The sequence below is a fragment of the Cyprinus carpio genome, chromosome A20, assembly GCF_018340385.1.
Source record: "Cyprinus carpio isolate SPL01 chromosome A20, ASM1834038v1, whole genome shotgun sequence".
Taxonomy (NCBI): Eukaryota; Metazoa; Chordata; class Actinopteri; order Cypriniformes; family Cyprinidae; genus Cyprinus; species Cyprinus carpio.
In genome coordinates this window covers 25,086,000-25,107,121 of record NC_056591.1, presented here as the reverse complement: position 1 = coordinate 25,107,121, position 21,122 = coordinate 25,086,000, and the positions used below count along the sequence as shown (strand labels likewise).

Genomic DNA, 21,122 nt, shown 5'->3' with positions numbered 1-21,122 from the left:
ACAGTGGACAAAAGCAAACCCAGGAGCCAAGATGTTCCAAAGAGCATCTTGTGCTTCATTTTGTACCGTCTGCACCAAAAAGTTCACATGGTCACTGCCGCAAAATTATCTATTTGATTCATGACCTATAAATACTGCAGAATCATAAATACTTCTTGTTATCAATACTGATAGACATTTGTACCGCACTATAATCTACCTTTCAAAAAATTGAGGTCAGTATTTTTTTTTGAGAGAGAGAGAATTTATATATATAAAAAAATCTTATTTCATTGTGAAATAGTTACAATTTAAAATAACAGTTTTCCATTTGAAAATAATTTAAAGGGGTCATGAACTGAGAAATCAAAATCCCCTTGATCTTTTGACATATAGGAGGTCATTGCATTTTAAAAACATCCTGTAATTTTCAGAACTCAAAACTTTCTCATTAGTCTAAAAAACAGCTTATATTGCAGCCAATTTGCCAAAACGGCATGTTGTGGAATGTGCCACCTTATGATGTAATAGTGCTGCTGAACTCCACCTCCACAGAAGAAGATCAACGCCTGCTCCTACATCACTGCCTGTTTAGCTCCGCCCACCGATTTGTGCATGTAGTGGGTAAACAACAAGAGACACAAACGCAGGTCCTTGCAGACACTAAACGATAAAGATGGTTCCAAAGACAACAAGACCCTGTACAGGGGCAAGATGTGGAAAAAACGTCTTTGCTTTGCCTTTCTTCTGATTCCAACTTTAGGAAAGAGTGGATGAACTTTATTTTTAATGATGTTTCAGAATGCGTCAGTAAGAACTTGGTCTTTTGTTCACCTAATTTTACAGCACATTTGTTTACAAACAAAGTACAGTTCAACACAGGATTTTCAGAAAGATTGAAACTAAAAGATGATGCTGTAGCCTAGGGCTGCACGATTAATTGAATGTGCATTTTGTTAGTAAAGCCGATTCTGTAATCAGCAGTAAATCATCAAAACGTGCTTTCAGATGGAGTAGCATTTACTACACAGAGCCGTAGTTCACTGACAAGTTACTCAAAAAAAAAAATTATATTAATTTCTTTAATAAAGCAAAAAAAAATTTGAACAATATTATTTTGATTGATAACTTACATTCTACATGATGACACATCTGGTTTCAAGGTACCTGACTGACATACTAGTATGGGAGTCATTAAGTTGTTAGTTATTAAGTTAATAACAAAGAATAAGAGAATGAAGTCAACAGCAATTACAGGAAATATTCACAAACCAGTTCCCAATATGGGGAACAAAATATTAATTTCCATTACTGATCCTCAAGCCACAACCATTAACATTATTACAATAAACTGCTAAAGAGAGCCAATCACCTTGATACATGCTTCTGGTCTTATTGTGAACTATTAAGAAAAAACTGCTTGTCTTCATGATCAAACACATGTGAGTTTAATCAACTCCCAATGGATTAAATTTAGTTCCGTCTCATATATTTTTTTTCACTCAAAAATATGTTTCATAGCAAGTGAAATGGGCTGCAAATGGCAATTCACATTCAGTAAAAGTAACAGAAAAGATACATCGCACAGAGATATTTTAAACCAGCCAGTATTATAGAAATCCATGCACTAACATGCTAAGAAGCTCTACAAAGCACATTTGTAATGTTACTGTGAGAGCATTCTGCCACCCTGTAATTTATGTGATTCATCTGAGCTTTGTTCCCAGGCTAATACTGAACCCTAAAATGAGTAACATGGCAGACATTGTTTGTGAAATGTCAGATTTATTTGATGAATAACATCATCATAAATAGGAACTGGTTAACTTGATTAGATAAAATAAGGATACATTTACCATCTAAACAGGGAGCTTTAAAAAGTCGAAAGCTATATTCAAACCTACCATTAAATTTTAATATAAATTTAGTGTAAACATTTAAAACGGTAACCTAGATTAGACTAGATAAACAAACAATTTTCAATGGCCAATCCGAGGAACGGAAGTCTTTCAGGTACAAAACCTTATTCAAACTAGCTGTGATTTGTAGAAAAGCAGGTGTTGAGTCAGTGCTATTTTCTGACTAATAAGAGACTGAACACTTAAATCTTAAATGCATGAATGACTGCATTAAAAAAAAAAACAAGCGAGAAGTCTGAAAGTATATTTACTGGAGTTTGCAGAGCAAATTCATTTGAAATCATTATTTAGGACCATGAAAGATCCTCACAAAGACTGTGTCCTAAATTCTCCCTCTAGGACAAACGCTCTCATCTAGGACATTCTAGAGCACAGAGTATTTCTCTATCACAACATGAAAACCGCCTATAATAACATTGTTGTTGCTGATAAGATCTCAACATAATTTCATTTTAAATGTCTCAGTACAACTTCAGTCAATATCTGATGCAGCCACCGTGTTACAACAAAAATAATCAGGTTTTACGCCATTTAAGGGGCTGATCACAACAGTCACTGTAGTTCTGATTAAACATTTGCCAAATATTCTCTAAAATCACACAGCCTGAACCGGTTTCAAGTGCATTATACATTAAAACCTTCCCGTGTCAACAAATCTGCTTCCTTTCTGACTCTCAATGGCTTTGCACATTACAACAGGCTCATTACAAATGGCCTTTTCCCTCTATTCTAAATTTAATCAGCCTAATTAGAACGAGTAATTAGCACTTACTATAGTTATGCGGTGCCTCTTGACAGAGTGGGAGCCCTTCATTCTAGCATTGGCGATCTGAATGGCGTCGAAACTGACAGTTGGTCCGTTTTTGTGATGCTGACAGCTCATTGATTGCCTGACACAAACCGATGCTCAGAGGAGCATGAAAACATTTCCGACACTTGTCGTTAGATGTCCGACGGGTGCAGAGAATTAGAGCTTTCTCTCTCTCTCTCTCTCTCTCTCTTTCTCAAACTCTCTCTGGGTAGCAAAGCAGGGAATAGTCGTCACTCAAGGACTAACCAGTGGTGAGACTGCATAATCAGGCAGGTAAGGTCTCCTCACTTTGTTTGTCGTTTTTTTAACCAATGATGCACAAGAGCTCCAGCACAAAAAAACTTCATTTATGCAGTGCTTTTTAAAGATACTGTAATTCAAAGTGCATTTCAAATGAGTGGATCACTCTATTTTCTGTTTCCATTTTTATTATTATTATTATTATTATTATGGATTTAATTTAAACACTGCACATCATTGCAAAATGTTACTGTGTGAAGTAGTGTTATGTAATCTAAAACTATTTGAATCAACATTTTTCCAAATTATTGTATTATTGTCATGCATACAGTTTGTATGACCTCCTATTAATTGATTGCTCCAATGGAATATTTGTACTTTTAAATAATTACCAGATTACAGCACTGTCTATGTGAACTGCAAAAAGTTGCAGCTAAAATAAATAAATAAATAAAAATATTTTATATATATATATATATATATATATATATATATAAATAAATTTACACCTGAACTATAAGAATTGTATCTAAACTTTGAAAATATGGTGTATGTGGCATGCTGAGTGGAACCTAACAGTATTTCACACTATAGGAAACATTGTTACACTGAACCTCTGTAGTGAAAATATTGCTACAAAGTATCATTGTAGTGGAAATACAGTGTACCATTATCACTAGCAGAAATACTGCTACACTGTATCATTATGTAACCTGTAACAGACAAAAATGTTATACTGAATCAGTTCGAAATACTGTTATGCTGTACTGAACATATTGTTAAATATCATTATATTTGAAATATTGTCACTGTAAAATTGGAATGGAAATACTGTTACAATAAAGCCGAAATATTACACTTCATTGTAGTAAAAAAAAAAAAGATTACACTTGAGCAGAAACAATGTTTCACATTATAATAGACATTGTTACACTATACCTCTGTTGTGAAAATATTGTTACAAAGTATCACTGTAATGAAAATACAGTGTACCATTATCACTAACAGAAATACTGATACATTGTATCGAGTGATCTGTAGCAGAATAATGTTACTTTGTGTCAATTCAGTGGAAACACTGATAAGCTAACCTATATTGGAAATATTGTTAAATATTTTCATAATGGAAATACTGCTACTCAGTAAAACTTTAGTAGAAATGCTGTTACTAAAATTTTGTTATGTTTTATTACTGTAGTGAAAAAGACTACATTTGAGCGGAAACAATGTTTTTCACACTATAGGAAACATTGTTACACTACTTTACATACTGGTAAAAAAAAAAAAAAATGGATAGCCTGAATGCACTGTAAGTCAATTTGGATAAGTGTCTGCTAAATGCATAAATGTAAATGTATCTCTGTAGCAAAAATGTTGTGACAAAGTATCATTGTAGTGGAAATACAGTGTAACATTATCACTAGCAGAAATACTGCTACACTGTAACAAAAAAATGTTACACTGAATCAGTTTAGTGGAAATATTGTTATGCTGTACTGGAAATATTGTTAAATATCATTATATTTGAAATATTGTCACTAAAATCGGAATGAAAATACTGTTACAATGTAGCTGAAATGTTGTCACACTGAATCATTGTAATGAGATTGCTTCACACTATAAGTTACACTGTACCTCTGTAGCACTCATATTGTTACAGAGTATCAGTGCAGCGGAAATACAGTGTAAACACTCTAGCAGAACCACTGCTGAACTACATCATTCCGTAGCAGAGCATGTTACATTGTATCAGTATAGTAAAACACTGTTGCTGTATTGGAAATAGTTAAATATCATTATAGTGGAAATATTGTTATAGATGTACCTCTGTAGCAGAAATATCGTAACAACTTATCAGTGCAGCGGAAATAATATGATATCAGCAGAAATACGCTACACTGCATCACTCCAGCGGAAAGATTGTTTCTCTGTATCGGAAATATTGTTACAGGAAACCGCATGAGGGTGACTTGACAGTTCTTTGGCGAAGTGAAGCTGCGCGTGAGAGTCACGCCGTCATGCCTTTTTTTTTTAATTGAGGGAAATGTCAAAAACAATCAATATAAATACAGTACAACATTTAAATGCTAAAGGGAAGTATGCCTGCTGCCTGTTGATGTTTATTCTTTTAAAACTGTGTCACACCGGCGACGGAACACACTACTTGCCCATGAAGCGCTGTAAAAACATGAGATCCCTAACTTTGGAGACTGTCACAACTGTGCGAAACACATTCACAACCCTGCTAATTGTGTCATCATCAACATATGTAGCGCGAGTCCACCCGCCCTAAAGTTTAAAAGTGGCTGTGAATTTTACAGCCAAATGAAGACTGTGGAACTCAATGGAATTCATACTCACGTTTTCTGTATCTCTCTCATTGACAGTAGGCAGTGGTGTTCTAGTTGACATTTTAATGTGTCTTTTATCTCCAGAGTGGTTCCTGCAGTCCAAGTCTGTCTGATCACAGCAAGCTTCAGTTCGCAGGGTGGACAGCTGCCGGGCACCAGCTGATGAAGATCATGGATTCGATCGACATCAAATTCCAGCACAAATAAAAGATCCAGATGAATGCAATAATTTATCCAGACGCATAACGGCACAACAGGTCACCGGTGACACAACGGAGCAACTCTCCACAAAGATCTGGCAACCAGCAGGTCATAACCAATATGATGCGCTGGATTACAAAAAAAAAAAAAAAAAAAAAAAAAACTTTGCCAAAAGTGCCTATTGTAAACTCAAGCACAAACAGTTCCCAGGCCCCTCAGAAACTGCACACAGCGTTCAGACAAGAAAAAGGGGAGGGGGGCGTCCGCTTAAAACCGCTTCTGGATCTTGATGTAAGCTTTCTGAATGTGCAGTTTCGTCCCTTGGTTCTAGACAATCTGCTCTAAATCACTCCAGGTTGATTAAAATCCTCCCATCCAGAAGTGTAGGGTTCTCCAGTCCAGATAGAGCTCAGTCCAAGATGGCTGCGTGCTGGCTGATGGTGCCAAGCCAAACCCAGCGCAGCGCAGCGCAGCCGGAGGAAGTGAGGACAGAGGCGGCTGCACGAGCTCATTGGCCGGCGCGCCGCTGTTTGTTGTTGCTGGGGTGATTACTAAGGAGAAAAATGTACCTGTCTGTCGCACAAAAACCCGGCAAAATTACTCAGTGCTCCGTGGTAGCATCGCCCATCCCAGTGACGCTCGTGACCATGAGCATGTAGGACTGTGGAGAGCATGTAACTAGTTCAGAAAAAGTCTGTGAATGTTTTACCTTGTTCCATAGTACAGTGTACACAGTAACATGTACACTGGAGTACAAAGTAAATACTGTGTTAAAATAAATACAAATAAAAATCACTACGCTAGTACTTTCTTGTGATGTTTACATTATCTAATTAGTCTATATGAATTTATAGCAATTAATTTATTTGCTATTACCCACAAAGGCTATTTTGCTGGGGTTTTGATGAGCTGCTCCTTTCGTTGTGCACATCCTCTGTGGACACAGCACTCTAATGAAGACACTAAACTACTAGACTGTATATATATATATATATATATATATATATATATATATATATATATATATATATATATACACACACACAGTATGAGCTCAGATTTTTACAGTGAATTTCCTTAAACAAAATTCAAGGGAACTTTCATACATGATCACAAAAAAAAGGTCTAGATATAAACAATTCTCTTACAGTGAAGTGAATTTGCAAATCTGACTTTCCAGCACTCACAACTAATACAGTAACTATTTGGCATGACTGATATGATGACATGCAATTTTAATGGCTGGAGCACATTTTGTAAAAAAAAAAAAAAAAAAAAAAAAAAAAAAAAAAAAAAAAAAAGGAGACATATGTAGGATAATAAATCACAAGGGTTCATAACTTTTGTCAGAAATTCCCGGATTTAAGACTATGATAAACAATGTCCAAACTCACAACATGAAGATTTTTCAATGTCCCAAACATCAATCTAATGATCTAATTTCAAAAAGATTTATATTGAAGTATGCATTTATTAAAGTAAATGTTAGAACGTAACTTGGATATTTTCCAGCATCTTTACAACGCAATTACCTGATGGACTGATACAGGTGTAGTGCTGGATTGTTGTCTTCAATATACCTGATCACTCACTGCCACCTAGTGGTCATAACTGAGCTTTTCTTATTGAGGTTGTGATATGGTAAAAGCGTAGAATGAAGTAGCCTACACGAGCAAACACGGGAGGAATAAAAACAATAAATATTATCAATAAAGGATTAAAGAGATGAGATGAGCAGGTGGAGGGAAATTTATTATTTTATACTTTAATTCATAAAAAAATATATATTCGTAAAATGCCCTCAAGAATAAATGTCCTCAGATAATACTTTATAAAACAAATAATGCATACTCAAATAATAAATCTAGATCTAAACTGCTATGTGTAAGGCTCGTGTGAATAGAAATCCTGAAAATTACTTGATTTCCAGACGTTCCAGGAAAGTTTTGAGGACTTTTGGATTTTGTTGTTCGACACAAACAGGTAAGACTGGCTTTATCGTGTGAAACTAAAACAGAACAGGGAAGATAAACACATCTGTGTTTAAACGTAAGCTTACTGCCCGAGCTTCGCTCAGAAATGACTCATAACGACTGAATCACTTGTGTGATATTATGCTGGCATATGTCTAATATGTGGTGAAGCTGAATATTTATAAGGAAAATCTTGAAAAACGCTAATTGTGCTGCCAACGCCACTTAAGATTCAGGAATTATTTTTGGTCTTAGAGCTCTTTTAATACTTTCTTTATTACTTTACTTATTTATTAATAAACATATTTTAAATTATTATTATTGTGTAGTTGTTGTAGCCTAACTTCAATTGTTTTTTCTCTATCAACAAATGGCTCAGGAGGTGCTTAACCTTCTGAAATTTTGACTGTTAACCTCAGGAGATCAAAATATATATATTTTTTAAATTTTAAATAAACTTCAACAAATGAAACTAGTTTGGGACCAAATGTAGGTTTGTAGTTACTGATAAACGTATATTACAATAAATTTCATTTGTTTGATATTTTTTCTTACAATAACTTGGGTAACAAGGTTAAATTTTAATTATTAACATTATTAATAATAAATATTTTGGTGTATACATAAATAAATAGGCTAACATAATATGAAAAAGCCATCTTTTTTCCTTCAAGTTTTCACTGGATCTCAAGAGGATATGAAGACTTGACAGTTTTGAGTCACTTATTTTATGACATAACCATCGAGCAAAGTTCATTTATAAGTGACCTGTCATTGTCCACTGCAACAGGTGAGGGCTGAGCCTCGACTTTCCAACTTCTCCAGACGTCCTCGCACTTCACAGTCCTGGAACAGCTTTAATCATGGCCACAAACGTCCAAGAAAACATATATGAACAAATCGAAGTGACGAACGAAAACGTATACGAGAAGCCCTATGAGACCATAAACAGCAACCCAGAGCCGAAATATGAGAATCAAGGCATGAGTAAGAAAATTCAAGAGGAACCGTTGTACAGCACGGTCAATCAACCGTATCCAGACTACATGAATACGAGAGGAACATCTCAAGAGGAAGACGAACAGCCGTCACCCTCCAGTGAACCAGGAGAGCAGCTCGAAAGCGAGATCATGGTGGCATCTCTGCCGAATGGAGATATTTATGGATCTTCATCTTTAGAGGAAACTGGAGACCCTTGTGATGACCAGCCCTCACTGGTCCACGAAGACCTGCTCATGGCATACAGTCTCCCAGAAGACGGATCTCCAGAACCAGAGGAGGTAGTTGACTACAGCCTGAAGGAAGTGGAGAACAGCACCGTGGAAGAGACAGCTGCAGTTCCCGACCCGAATCAGCCTAATATTGCACTTTTTGTCAAGGTAGGGGCTGTTGGTTTAACAACTGCATAGAATAATCTAAACTTTATATTTGATTTGATTTTGTTAAAGAAAGAAGGCATTAAAGTTGGCGTCACATGAGTCTGAAGGCCAGTTGGGTGTGGTTTGTGATAGCACTAATATTTCTGCTTACCTTTGGCCCTTAAAGACAATGTGAAGACAACCTGAAAATGAATTGTCAAACCTTTCACGCCCAGCTTTTTAATTTATGTTTTTAAACCCTGAACCCCTATTTTAACTAAATTATAATACTCCAATGTTATCATAATAATTATAAATAATCATAACAAATAAAATGATAAATCACACTGAATCATTTTCAGCATTTCAATCACAATCTCTCATGCCTCATTTGGTAAACCCTATCTCAGTCCAAAGAAGGGGCTAGTTATTTTTGGCATTATGAATTCATTCTGTTTTATAGAAATGAAAAATAGTTTTGACATTCAAGAATGCAAACGATTGGAATGCAGTTAAAACAAGTTTGAATGAAGAAATGGGATTTAAATATCCCAGATAGGTTAATAGCAGGTAGTTAATGATTCAACAGATACAAATCAATGTTAAGCACAATTGGTATGATTCATTCAGGTAAGATTTTCCTCTTGATTATTAACGTGAATAGGGTTTTCAAAAGTTCATCTGCTTGCTCACAGTCAGAATAAGACATCCTGAACTGATTGCATTTCCTTTGGAAGGTTCACTGTGACAGGCAATATGAATAATCATTAACTTGAAGTCCTGATCTGAGTAAATGAACTCATGGCCTCGCTTTGATAGAGGAACACTTTAGTCTGTGTACATGATGCGGTCACTCCCCCGACTGAGCCACTGTGATTGTGGGATTGAGACTTTTTCATACTCATGTTTATATCACATTCCATGACAAACGTGTCACACTATCAATGGCATCAAAAATAAATTTATTTTTATCAGTTTATAATTGAAGATGCACTAGGATGTGATACACACTTTGTGCTTAAGAAACCCTCAGAACAATTCAAACATTACATAACTACTTTATGGCCACATATAGTCATAAAAATTAAGGATAAAGGAGTATAGTTGTAGTTGAGTGGCACAGCGCAAGGCTGCCTTTATTACAAAGCCTCCAAGAGAGCTTTCATAAATGACTGCAAACTAAAAACCATAACAGCATTGGTCAAGTAAGTGTTGACCTTGGTTATGAATTTAATCTTTTTGGCTGTGCATAATGGCGCAATGAACTGTGATAGGTAGACGGTTTTGATTAAAGTTTACACAGCCACCTTTACTAAATGTTACAGATGATGGCGGTTACTGTTTAGATTCAATATTGACATTTAAAAATGCACATTTACTGACATTTACAGTATGCAATAGTTTTAACTGTTTTTATTAAAAATACAAAAAAATATATATATATATATATATATATATATATATAGCACATATATATATATATATATATATATATATATATATATATATATTAGGGCTGTCAAATGATTAATCACGATTAATCACATCCAAAATAAAAGTTTTGTTTACATAATATATGTATGTGTACAGGGTATATTTATTATGTATATATAAATACACACACATAAATTATATATTTAAAAAATATTTACATGTATATACATTTATATATTTATATTCTTATATTTTATATTATATATAAATATATTTTATATATAAACATAACATATTCTTCTTAAATATATACATGCATGTGTGTGTATTTATATATACATAATAAATATACACAGTATACACACATATATTATGTAAACAAAACTTTTATTTTGTATATAAATAAACATCATTAATCAATTTACAGCCCTAAAATATATATATATACACACACATATACAAATAAACATATATATATATATACAGGGTGCGATTTGCCGGGGGGGATGGGGGGGATTTCCCCCCCTCTGGTCTATGCATCCCTGCCTCTGCTGAATAACTTTTACCCCCGGTGGGGATAAAAACATCATGCAAACCCGCTCTGACGTCCCGATCTGAATCAAATGATTCGCGATACACGCTCTGACGTCCAGATCTGAATCAAATGATTCGCGATACGCGATCCGATTGGAGCGCTTCGAAACAGTGAATCATTTTGCGACGCAATGGTTTAACTGATTCGGAGTTTCAAAAAGCTCCGTTGTGTTCTTTGCTCGCTTTCTCTATGTAATTTGTTGTTTACATTAAATCATTACAATTTGTGGACATTAAATCATTACAATTAATAGGCCTAACGTAGGCTTACAATGTTTTAATTAAACTGAGATCACACTAAATACAATTTCCGTCGTATTAAAATCATTTCATAAAATTTTTCAAAAGCATCCCCCCCTCTGTTTTTTTCACAAATCGCACCCTGTATATATACATATATATATATATATATATATATATATATATATATATATATATATATATATATATATATACATATATATATATATATATACATATATATATATATACATATATATATATATATATATATACATATATATATATATATATATATATATATATATATATATATATATATATATATATATATATATATATATATATATGAAAATCTATTTATTTAGGGGCAAAATATTCTGATTTAGTGACAGTGTCCATTTCTGGCTTTTAAATGTCAATCAGCATCAGCAATGTGATAATCAGATAAAGATATTCAGATCCTCCAAGACAATTGCTACTTTGATTAGAACAACATCGGGCTGTAAAATATTCCTTGAACGTTTAAAACACATAGCTATTTTAAAACAGTTTTAGCACTTTGGCTCAGCCAAAACACTCCAGCAATTATGCACTATGCGGAAGTTAATTATTCACTGCAGTGATTACATTTAACCTGTTGGGAACTGAGCCATTAAAAAAAGTGTTTGAGACTCATATGTTTCTGAGAATGTTTAGTTGGACTTCAGTCTGAAGCGCTTCATCCAGTGGCATAATTTAACTTATATTCCAACTCATCTAAGGTGAAAGATGATATTCTGTTGCACTCAGACGCATAATCAGTGATGTAACCTGTGGTCACAGGCCATTTGAATAACTGAGGAAAATTCCTTTCCTACTTGAAAATGAATTTGCTTTTACATCAAAATTGATTAACATATTTCCCTTGAAATCTGTTGTATGGAAAGCCTGTGTAGTTTTGCCTGCATCAGCAACATTATTATGAAGCATTATTAGTTGCCATTATAATTCAAGTGTTTAAGATAGCTTGTGATAAAATAATATGCCACTTGCCAGATGCTTCCTATAGTGCAGCATGAATATTGTTATTCTACGAGTAGAGGAAGCTGTTCAGCCTACTATGATAAATTCTAATGCATCCACCTGTAGCACAAAAATACATGATGTTACTAATGTGCAAATTCAATTCTTATTCCAGTGTTATTTTAATATAATTTAAATAATATTACAGTTTTTATTCATATTTTGAATCATTTTTTGAATGATTTTAATATTTTCCATCATTTTTAATTTTAAAGTTATCCTTTAATCATTTTTTAGTAGTTATATACATACATACATATACATATATGTATACAGTGTTTGTGTATATATATATGTATATAGTTTCAATAATTTTACTTCATTTGTTGTTTTAGTTGTTTTAAATGAGAAATTATGCCTTGGAAACTAGCTGAAATAAATAGTTGCTTATATGTTATTTTATTTCGGTTAACACTTATTTTAATTCAAGCAATGAATATATATATATATATATATATATATTATATATTGATTATAAGTTTAACCTTTTGGTGTCCAGATACATTTATTAAAAGTGCATTCAGTCCGCTCTATCTATCTATCTATCTATCTATCTATCTATCTATCTATCTATCTATCTATCTATCTATCTATCTATCTATATATATATATACATATATATATATATATATATATATATATATATATATATATATATATATATATATATATATATATATATATATATATATATATATATACTGCATATCATCCAAAGCAGCATAACATTTTATTTTATAATTTTGCAACATATTTATCCTACAGCTGGTTTTATTGGAGATTAAATGCATTGTAATGCACTGCACATTTAAAAGTTAAAAGCAGTCTAATGCTAAAGAAACAGACTACGCACAGTAATAGTTTTTTTACTTGAAAATGAAAAAATAAATTTACTTGTTTAGTATTCACATATCATTTTTACTCATATCTAGGATAGTCAACTCTATTTTGGGAAACCAAATGAATAATCTTCATTTCACATGTTCATATCAGTCACATCTGAAAATTTTGAATGCAAATTCACGCTATAAACCAAAGCCAGCTCATAAAAAATTTAACAGGGAATCTTATTCTCCTGGGCTCCACAAGATGATCAAATATAACCTGCCGTTGCCTGCCAGCATGCTGCATGTGACTTGGATCGCATTAAAAATGCATGCGACTCATTCCTCTACTCAGAGTTTCTGGTAATGAACATGTCATATAGTTACACAGGGACAGGATGGTGCATGAGTTAAGCGGCAGAGACTCATTTAAACAATGAGCTTATGTATCTTTCTGTTGAAAAATTTTACATGCAATATATGTATATGAACATATATATATGAATATATTAAGTCAGATCCCCATTTCAAAACATGAACCTCCATAGATGGTTTCATCTCTCAACATCACTGTTACAGTTCTGGTTTATTCTCATCTGTCGCTCAAGCTCATCAGAGCTATTTGTGGCAGGGGCAGGGCAGAGTAAAGCCTAGCCCCCAAATAAAGCCTCTCACCTATTCCCTCTCTTTTACATCACTCGTGTTTGGGAGAGAGCTAGATTCACCTTTCATCTGGGCTTTAGCTGACATCAAAACACCTGGTGCCACTGGCTGGCCGTCAAGAAGAGAACAAACAGAATCTAAGAGAGCGTGGCAAAACGTTGACTTTTAACCCAAAATATCTGCAAAATACTGCTGGGAGGATGTAGGTGACAGATCAGGAGAGATACCTGAATCAAAGAAAGTGTCTACAATGGGAGACGCTCAAGAACCTGATATCGAGTTGTTTGTCAAGGTAAGGAGAGAAATCTAGCATTAGAATGAGCTTTATGAGCAGGTTGTACAGTAAGTACAGCCAGTAGTTCTCGCACACTGGTTTATAGATTATCAGTTGCATATAAAGGTGGTGTTAAAATAATATACCCTCAGTAATTCTTATTCTGATGTTTTTGTTAGAAATGCATTGATATAAATCAATCATTAAATACCAACAAGCTAATAATTATTTTCATGATATGGTCAGTAACTGATAAATGGCTGAAAATAAAAGTATTTTGTCTAAACAAAACTTTTTTACTATTTTCACTATTTTATACTAATTAAAAATAAAGTGTACAGTACTATAATGTACAGTATGAAAAATGTATAATTATAGTGAGACTTTATTTAACATTGTTATTAAATTTAATTATTAGTGTTTTTAAAGATTTAATAAGGAAATGAGCATTCACTATATATATAAAAAGATTTTGTCACCACACACAAATGCAAAATAAATACAGTTTTTTAAAAGAAATATCTATCATTTCAAACAATGCAGGAAACTTATTGGATCTGAATATTATGGGAAAATAGCAGCAACATATGAAAAGACGTATAAATCAAACACACAGTACACTGACAATGCACTACTACATGCTTCAGTTATGATTATAGGATTAAAGTAAATGCATTGTTTTTATTATGTTCCAATGGCAGCCATGCTGAAGCAACTTGATTAAAAAAAGAAATGTTAGAAACAAACAAATCCTCTTCCAGGCACTAATCGTTTTATTTAACACTATGAATCCTGTACACAAGGCATTGTCAGTCAGTCACACCCCGGTCTGTTTACAGCCCTGAACTGCCGTCCAACAGAGCAACCGGTCCTATAGCAAACGGCCTATTGTCCTGCGCTTTCTAGATTGTAGTGGCTCATTGTTCTGCATCCAGTTCTCTCTCTGTTCTGAATTTGCCAGAATTGACAGATGAGTGGAAATGGAAGTGCCCTGACCTTTCACATATCATCTGCCTCATTTTTCTGACTGTGTTATGCAATGTATTTTCTCCCATGATTCTTGGAAAACAGAAGTATTTTCACTAGTGGTAACTGTATACCTATTATATATTTGACACAACGCTCCTCGTGTTCTTCTTACAACCAGGCCTCCAGTTAATGAATGCAGTGTGCATAATTCATATTATGCTGAGTATTATGTCACAGTGTAAGCTATAGCTGGTCTCGTGATAGTGGTGCCACTGTTTTGGGTCACCTGATCTCCTCCACTGCTGAAGCGTACAGGAGCAGTGTGAATGTGATAAGCACGGTCACTAACTGATAACCGAGGTCTTTTGTACTCTCCATAATGAGGAACTTTGGTGATTATCACTAAATGAGTTGAATTAGAATAACTGTGTAATCTGTAATACTAATTTTCGAGTCAATGAACATTTTAATTAAGATTTTAAAATGAGCATAAGCAGATTTGTTCTTGCTGCTTGCCGCAATTCGGTGATGTCCAGGCTAAGCAGGGTATTTTAAAAGGGAGACGGAGACCTCAAGGTGGTCAGTGATGGAACTGAAGTGGTCTGACAATTATTGATCAGAATATGATTATGAACTAAAACCTTTTTTTTTCTTTTTTTGTGTGTGTGTGAAAAAATAAAAATGTGTGTTAAACAAAAATACAACATGAACAACTTTTTTGAAGCTAAAGTGTGGCTAACAGTTTCATTGTAAAGAAATGATGTTTTATGTTCCTGACCTAAAAAGTAACTGAATGTTTTAAAGGGATAGTTCACCCAAAAATAAGTCAGCTATTTTGGTTTCCCACATTCTTCAAAATATATTATTTTGTGCTCAATAGAAGAGAGAATCTCATATAAATTTGGGACAATTTGAGGGTGAGTAAATGATGAATGTATTTTTAGTTTAAGGTGGACTGATTTAAGGTTTTAGGTGAAATAATACTATTTAAAAAATAATAATAATAATAAGAAGAAGAAGTTCTTGAGAGAAATCGTTCATATGATATCTCAAACAGAGTATGGTGGTGGTAGCAAAACCAAGGTCATGGGTTTGATTACCAAGGAAAGCACGAATGGATAAAATGTAAATGTATAGCTTAAATGCAATGTAATTAGCTTTGGATAAATGTCTGCCAAATGCATAAATGTAAATGTAATTGTTAATGACTATGTGAAACACAAGAAATAATAATAATAATAATATTTACTTATTTAAGTAACACAGCTTACATGCAATACATTATGCCCACTTTTTGGAAAACATCTGGAATATCCTCTGAGATTTTAGGATTTAGATTTTCATGTAATATAAAATGCCTGTAGCTAAAACCAATTTAATGAATGCAGAAAACTGACTTTATTTAATATAATTCTAATGGGATTCTTATTTTACTTGAAAATTTCTTTGTTGTTAGACTTCAGGTAAACTCTGTTCTCAATGTCCATTGAAACATTGCAGCAGCAGGGGGCGCCATGACACTTTATCATTCTCAATCCATTCCAGTTTCTTCACTCTAGAACATGAGAACTGGTCTCCACCACATCTTAGGCTCATGTTATTGGCATTGAGATAAATTAAGACTTACTAATCCCTGGAGGTGATGTATATGTAAAGATGTGTTGTTGTATTTGTAGGCTGGTTGTGATGGTGAGAGCATCGGAAACTGTCCTTTCTCCCAACGACTCTTCATGATCCTCTGGCTCAAAGGTGTGGTCTTTAACGTCACCACTGTTGACCTGAAGAGGTGAGAACAAATGACATGAAACTTGAATAAGTATATCAATAACAAATGCCACATCCTCATGTTATTAAATGATATTTTCATTGGATATTAAAATGGAAAAACCTAAAAAAAAGTTACATGCCATCAGGTCTAGTTCATTGAACATTGATATTGTTAAAATATGATCAGTTTTGCCTGTAAAAGCTCAAAGCAGGAAAAGAATCAAATCTAAAAAGAATCTAGTACCTACATTTTTATGCAGTGCAGTGCTGGGCTGGTTGAGTCATAAAATTTTATTTTATTTTATTTTAATTCAGAAAACCAGCTGATTTGCACAATTTGGCTCCAGGAACTCACCCTCCTTTCCTGACCTTCAACGGTGAGGTGAAGACAGACATTAACAAGATTGAGGAGTTTCTGGAGGAGGTTTTGGCACCACCAAAGTAAGCAAATTTTTACAAATACATTTGAGACAAATCGTGACTCTGAATAGAAACTCTGCTGTTCTCAACTGGTTTTGCTTCTGGTCCCAGATTTTACATTGGACATCAATCATGGTCAAACACAGCACCAAACACATGCAAATTAATTGGAGAGTTTATCAAAATGATTTATTTAGCATTTATTATTATTTCTTTATTTGAATTTAGCTTTTGTTTTCTATGGCCTTTGAGAACAGGCCTACGGCCCATTTTTGGGTCAGAACCCACCAGTTAAGAACCGCAACCCTAGACTTTTTATGCAATGTATATTGTATTAAACATTACATTAAAGCACTGTGAACTAGAACTGTAAAGAATACTGCTAAATGTTTGTCTATGTACCTCTCCTTGTGTCCAATACCCTAAACTTGCAGCCAGGCACAGGGAGTCAAACACAGCTGGGAATGACATATTTGCAAAGTTCTCAGCTTTCATAAAAAACACTAAGCCAGATGCGAATGAAGGTATGCATGTCAAACCAGATCAAACTGATTGAATGAATGAATGGATTTATTGTATTTTGGTCAGTACACTGAAACTGGGCAAAGTTAAATTCAGTTAACTCTATATGGAATCCATAGTATTATAAATATCCTACATATTTTAGCATTGAATGTATTAGAACTGTTCTTTTATTTTGTTAGATTGGGCAAGTTTTCAGTAAGGATGTGCTGATTTTGGCTGATGCAATTACTATTCCAAATATTTATTATATTTTTGTTGTGGTTGATAACTGATATTTATTTGCAGTTTTAACAAATTTTAAACAATGTACACATGGAACCTGGTACAGACATAGAAAAATGCTTTTTTTTTATAATAATAATAAATACATACATAGGAATATTTCATATTTAAAAGTAAAAGTTTAATTTTTTTTAATGAAAATAATGCTGTTATTCAGCAAGATGCATTAAATTGATCAAAAGTGACAGTAAAGACATTTATAATGTTACAAAAGATTTAAATTTCAAGTAAGTGCTATTCTTTTAAACTTTCTATTCATCAAAGATTCCTGAGAAAAAACAAACAAACAAACAAACAAACAAACAAACAAACAAAAAAACAGTTGTGCTGCTTGGTGGGGAAAAAAAAAGTCAAACTGTCAAATACTGTGCATAGTAATACACAATGGTTATTAAGAAATGTGTGATGTTTTGTTAGCTCTGCAGAAGGGTTTAACAAAGGCACTCAAGAAGTTGGACGACTACCTGAACAGTCCCTTGCCTGATGAGGTAGATGCCGACAGTATGGAGGAGGAGAGGGCCTCCAGCCGCAAGTTCCTGGATGGGAATGAGCTGACTCTGGCAGACTGCAACCTGCTGCCAAAGCTCCACATAGTGAAGGTGAGTTGAAGCGCTGGGGGGACTTGTCACTAGAGTTGGCCTGCAGTGTTTGGGGGGTAACCAAGGAGGCCTGTAATACCTGGTCAGAGCTATGCATTAGCATTCCCAATTATCTCAATGACAATTTTGGTATGTAATGGCATAGAAAACTTGGCTGTAATTATGGGGTTTGTAAGATTTTTAAATGTTTTCATAAGAAGTCTCACCAAAGCTGCATTTATTTAAACAGTAATATTGAGAAATATTATTACAATTCAAATAAATGTTTTCTATTTGAATATATGTTAAAATGCAATTTATTCCTGTGATGCAAAGCTGAATTTTCAGCATCATTACTCCAGTCTTTAGTGTCACATGATCCTTCAGAAATCATTCACATATGCTGATTTGCTGCTCAATAATTATTTTTATTGTTATAAATGTTGAAAACAGTTGCTGCTTAATATTTGTGATATGCCTTTTTTTGCCTTCATTTGAAATAGAAATCTTTTGTAACATAAATGTCTTTACTGTCACTTTTGATTGTTTATTGCATCCTTTTTGAATAAAAGCAATAATTTCTTTAAAAAAAGATATCTTACTTAAACTAAACATTTGAAAGGTAGTGTATATGTTTTAAAAGTTTAAAGAGCAGTGATCCAGTAGTAAGCAAACATGAGCAGAAATGTTGAGTTGTAATACAATGCAGATTTGAGTCCCCTCAGTACAGATTCAATGGTGCAAAATAGAGGTTAAACAACAAAATTAGTTTTTAATTGTAGTTATTTTCATTAATCTATTTTTCATACACTTTTTTGCAGGTCGTTGGCAAGAAATATCGGAACTATGACATTCCCAATGATTTGACAGGCGTGTGGCGTTACCTGAACAATGCGAATGAGCAAGAAGAGTTCACCAACACCTGTGCCGCTGACAACGAGATCGAATTAGCATACAAAGATGTGGCTAAGAAGCTAACTAAGTAAACAGAAAAAAAAAAAATAATACTTGGGGGTAAATCTTTTCTTGGGGAAGAGATGATATTTTCCATGTAATTCAAAGCTGTTGATCCCAAACTACAAGTTAGTAGTTTCATTCATCCAGGGTCCTGATAACCAATCATAAATTCAGTTAAAGACTGGTGCTCTGTTATGAAACACCACATTTGCCTGTCTGCGAGTACCGTGACTCAAATGTGAATCCAAAACATCAGCCAATCCTCACCAGCTCTCACTCATCTGTTGCTCATATAAACATTGTCCCAAGCGACTTTATTATTGTATCTCTATTTAAAGAGAATTCACATTGCTGTTTTCTGTAGTTCTTCCTGTTTTATACTATTTATCATATTATGCACTGTTTCTTGAGACATGGAACAAAATGTCACACAACTTAATTGCATTAAACTTAATTGCATTACATTTTTTATGATTCAAATGAAATGGTACTGTTTATACAGTAAGACATTATCATTCACAACTTCTGAAACCACCTTCCCTCAGCCTGAAACTTAGGCTAATTCTTCATAAAGATTTAAATATATAATAAACTTAAGCAAAATCTGACAAATAAATATGTAATTAAAATAAAAAAAAACACACACACACACACACACAAAAAAAACATGACAATGTTTCGAAAGGTAGTGTAAACTTGTAACTTTTTTTTGTTTAACCTATTTTGTCCCAGTACTCAAGAATTGGTGCATAGCATAACCTCTCTGATTATTTTCTAGTAGTCATACATGACAGCTGAAAAAAGCGCTTGTTCAGGTATTTCAAATATGTAAGAATTATTCACACATATTTCCTATGGTTTTACAATGTCTGTCAATATTGCGTTCCATTATGTTTTCATTATTATTTGTGTATAACAGATGAAAAGATCTGATGTGAGCAGCAGGATAAACTTAAAGCAAAAAGGTACATCCTGGGCAGCTTCAAAACTAATCATATATAATTTATGGATTTGTACATGTTTCATGCAATTTTGTTTTTCTGAAGGAGCACTAAAATATTTTTTTTTTTTTTTTTTTTTTTTTTTTGAGGTGCAAAATGATTTAATGAGGTGCTAATTTGATATGTGCCTTCATTAAAAGAAATGCAGTGTGGCAAATACAGCTTATTAATGCTGTTAATGATCATTTCTACATTACTATGCTGCTGTTTTAAAGCCACTAGCAGAGTTTTCGTAAAATGTTTGTAGAAAATTCTTCATTGCCTCATCATGTAATTTCCATGTAAAGTACAAGTTGTTCAAACTTTCCTCTGTTATTCCTCACAACTCATATCATTTTATCTTATAATTTAGTTTGGGCTTATCTCAAAATGTTTGACATCAATCATTCCTGGATATATCACACTTAAATATTTATTCACAACCCTGTTCATGGGAAATTAACAAGCTGAGATGGAAAGGAGATTCACAACACACAGCGGTCCACCGAAATGGAGAATAAGGAAATCTGATCGGGCGTTCGTCCAGGTCTCCTCCTCTCCACTTAGCACTGCTGGAATATCATAGGGCCCATGATAGGTCCTTGTGGAGCTCCTGCTCTTGTGTGGTTTGGACAAGCGTTTGATATGAAATTAGAGTGTGGCGCCAGAGAGGCCTATTCCGAGTGAAGCTCTATGAATAAAACAATATTTTCACAGA

General features: G+C 33.7%; 2 protein-coding genes and 1 long non-coding RNA gene across 16 annotated transcripts in view; 2 read left to right on the top strand and 1 right to left on the bottom strand.

The window, feature by feature from the left end:
* Positions 1–5,444, bottom strand: part of mark3b (MAP/microtubule affinity-regulating kinase 3b) — a 52,254-nt gene extending 46,810 nt beyond the window's left edge. For 6 of the 13 annotated variants that reach the window (XM_042778244.1, XM_042778253.1, XM_042778254.1 and 3 more), the window contains exon 1: positions 5,311–5,444. In XM_042778244.1, the coding sequence (XP_042634178.1) occupies positions 5,311–5,361 (51 nt within the window). In that variant the 5' untranslated portion in view covers positions 5,362–5,444. Of the gene's footprint in view, positions 1–2,670; positions 3,018–5,310 lie in introns of those variants that run through there. The other 7 variants (XM_042778241.1, XM_042778243.1, XM_042778252.1 and 4 more) reach the window with 7 other exon arrangements.
* LOC122149039 lies at positions 2,846–6,307 on the top strand. The gene is made up of 2 exons (XR_006162808.1): positions 2,846–2,982; positions 5,385–6,307. It is a non-coding gene; the product is annotated as an uncharacterized LOC122149039 (long non-coding RNA).
* A 1,932-nt stretch (positions 6,308–8,239) lies between these two features.
* LOC109112862 (chloride intracellular channel protein 5-like) lies at positions 8,240–21,122 on the top strand. 2 transcript variants are annotated; one of them, XM_042778239.1, is made up of 6 exons: positions 8,240–8,853; positions 16,572–16,681; positions 16,978–17,104; positions 17,501–17,606; positions 18,307–18,488; positions 19,289–21,122. In XM_042778239.1, the coding sequence occupies exons 1-6, from the start codon at positions 8,338–8,340 to the stop codon at positions 19,451–19,453; spliced, it is 1,206 nt and encodes a 401-aa protein (XP_042634173.1). In that variant the 5' UTR covers positions 8,240–8,337; the 3' UTR covers positions 19,454–21,122. The 2 variants fall into 2 exon arrangements, with proteins under 2 accessions (XP_042634173.1, XP_042634174.1); XM_042778240.1 differs by lacking the exon at positions 8,240–8,853 and adding an exon at positions 13,687–13,944.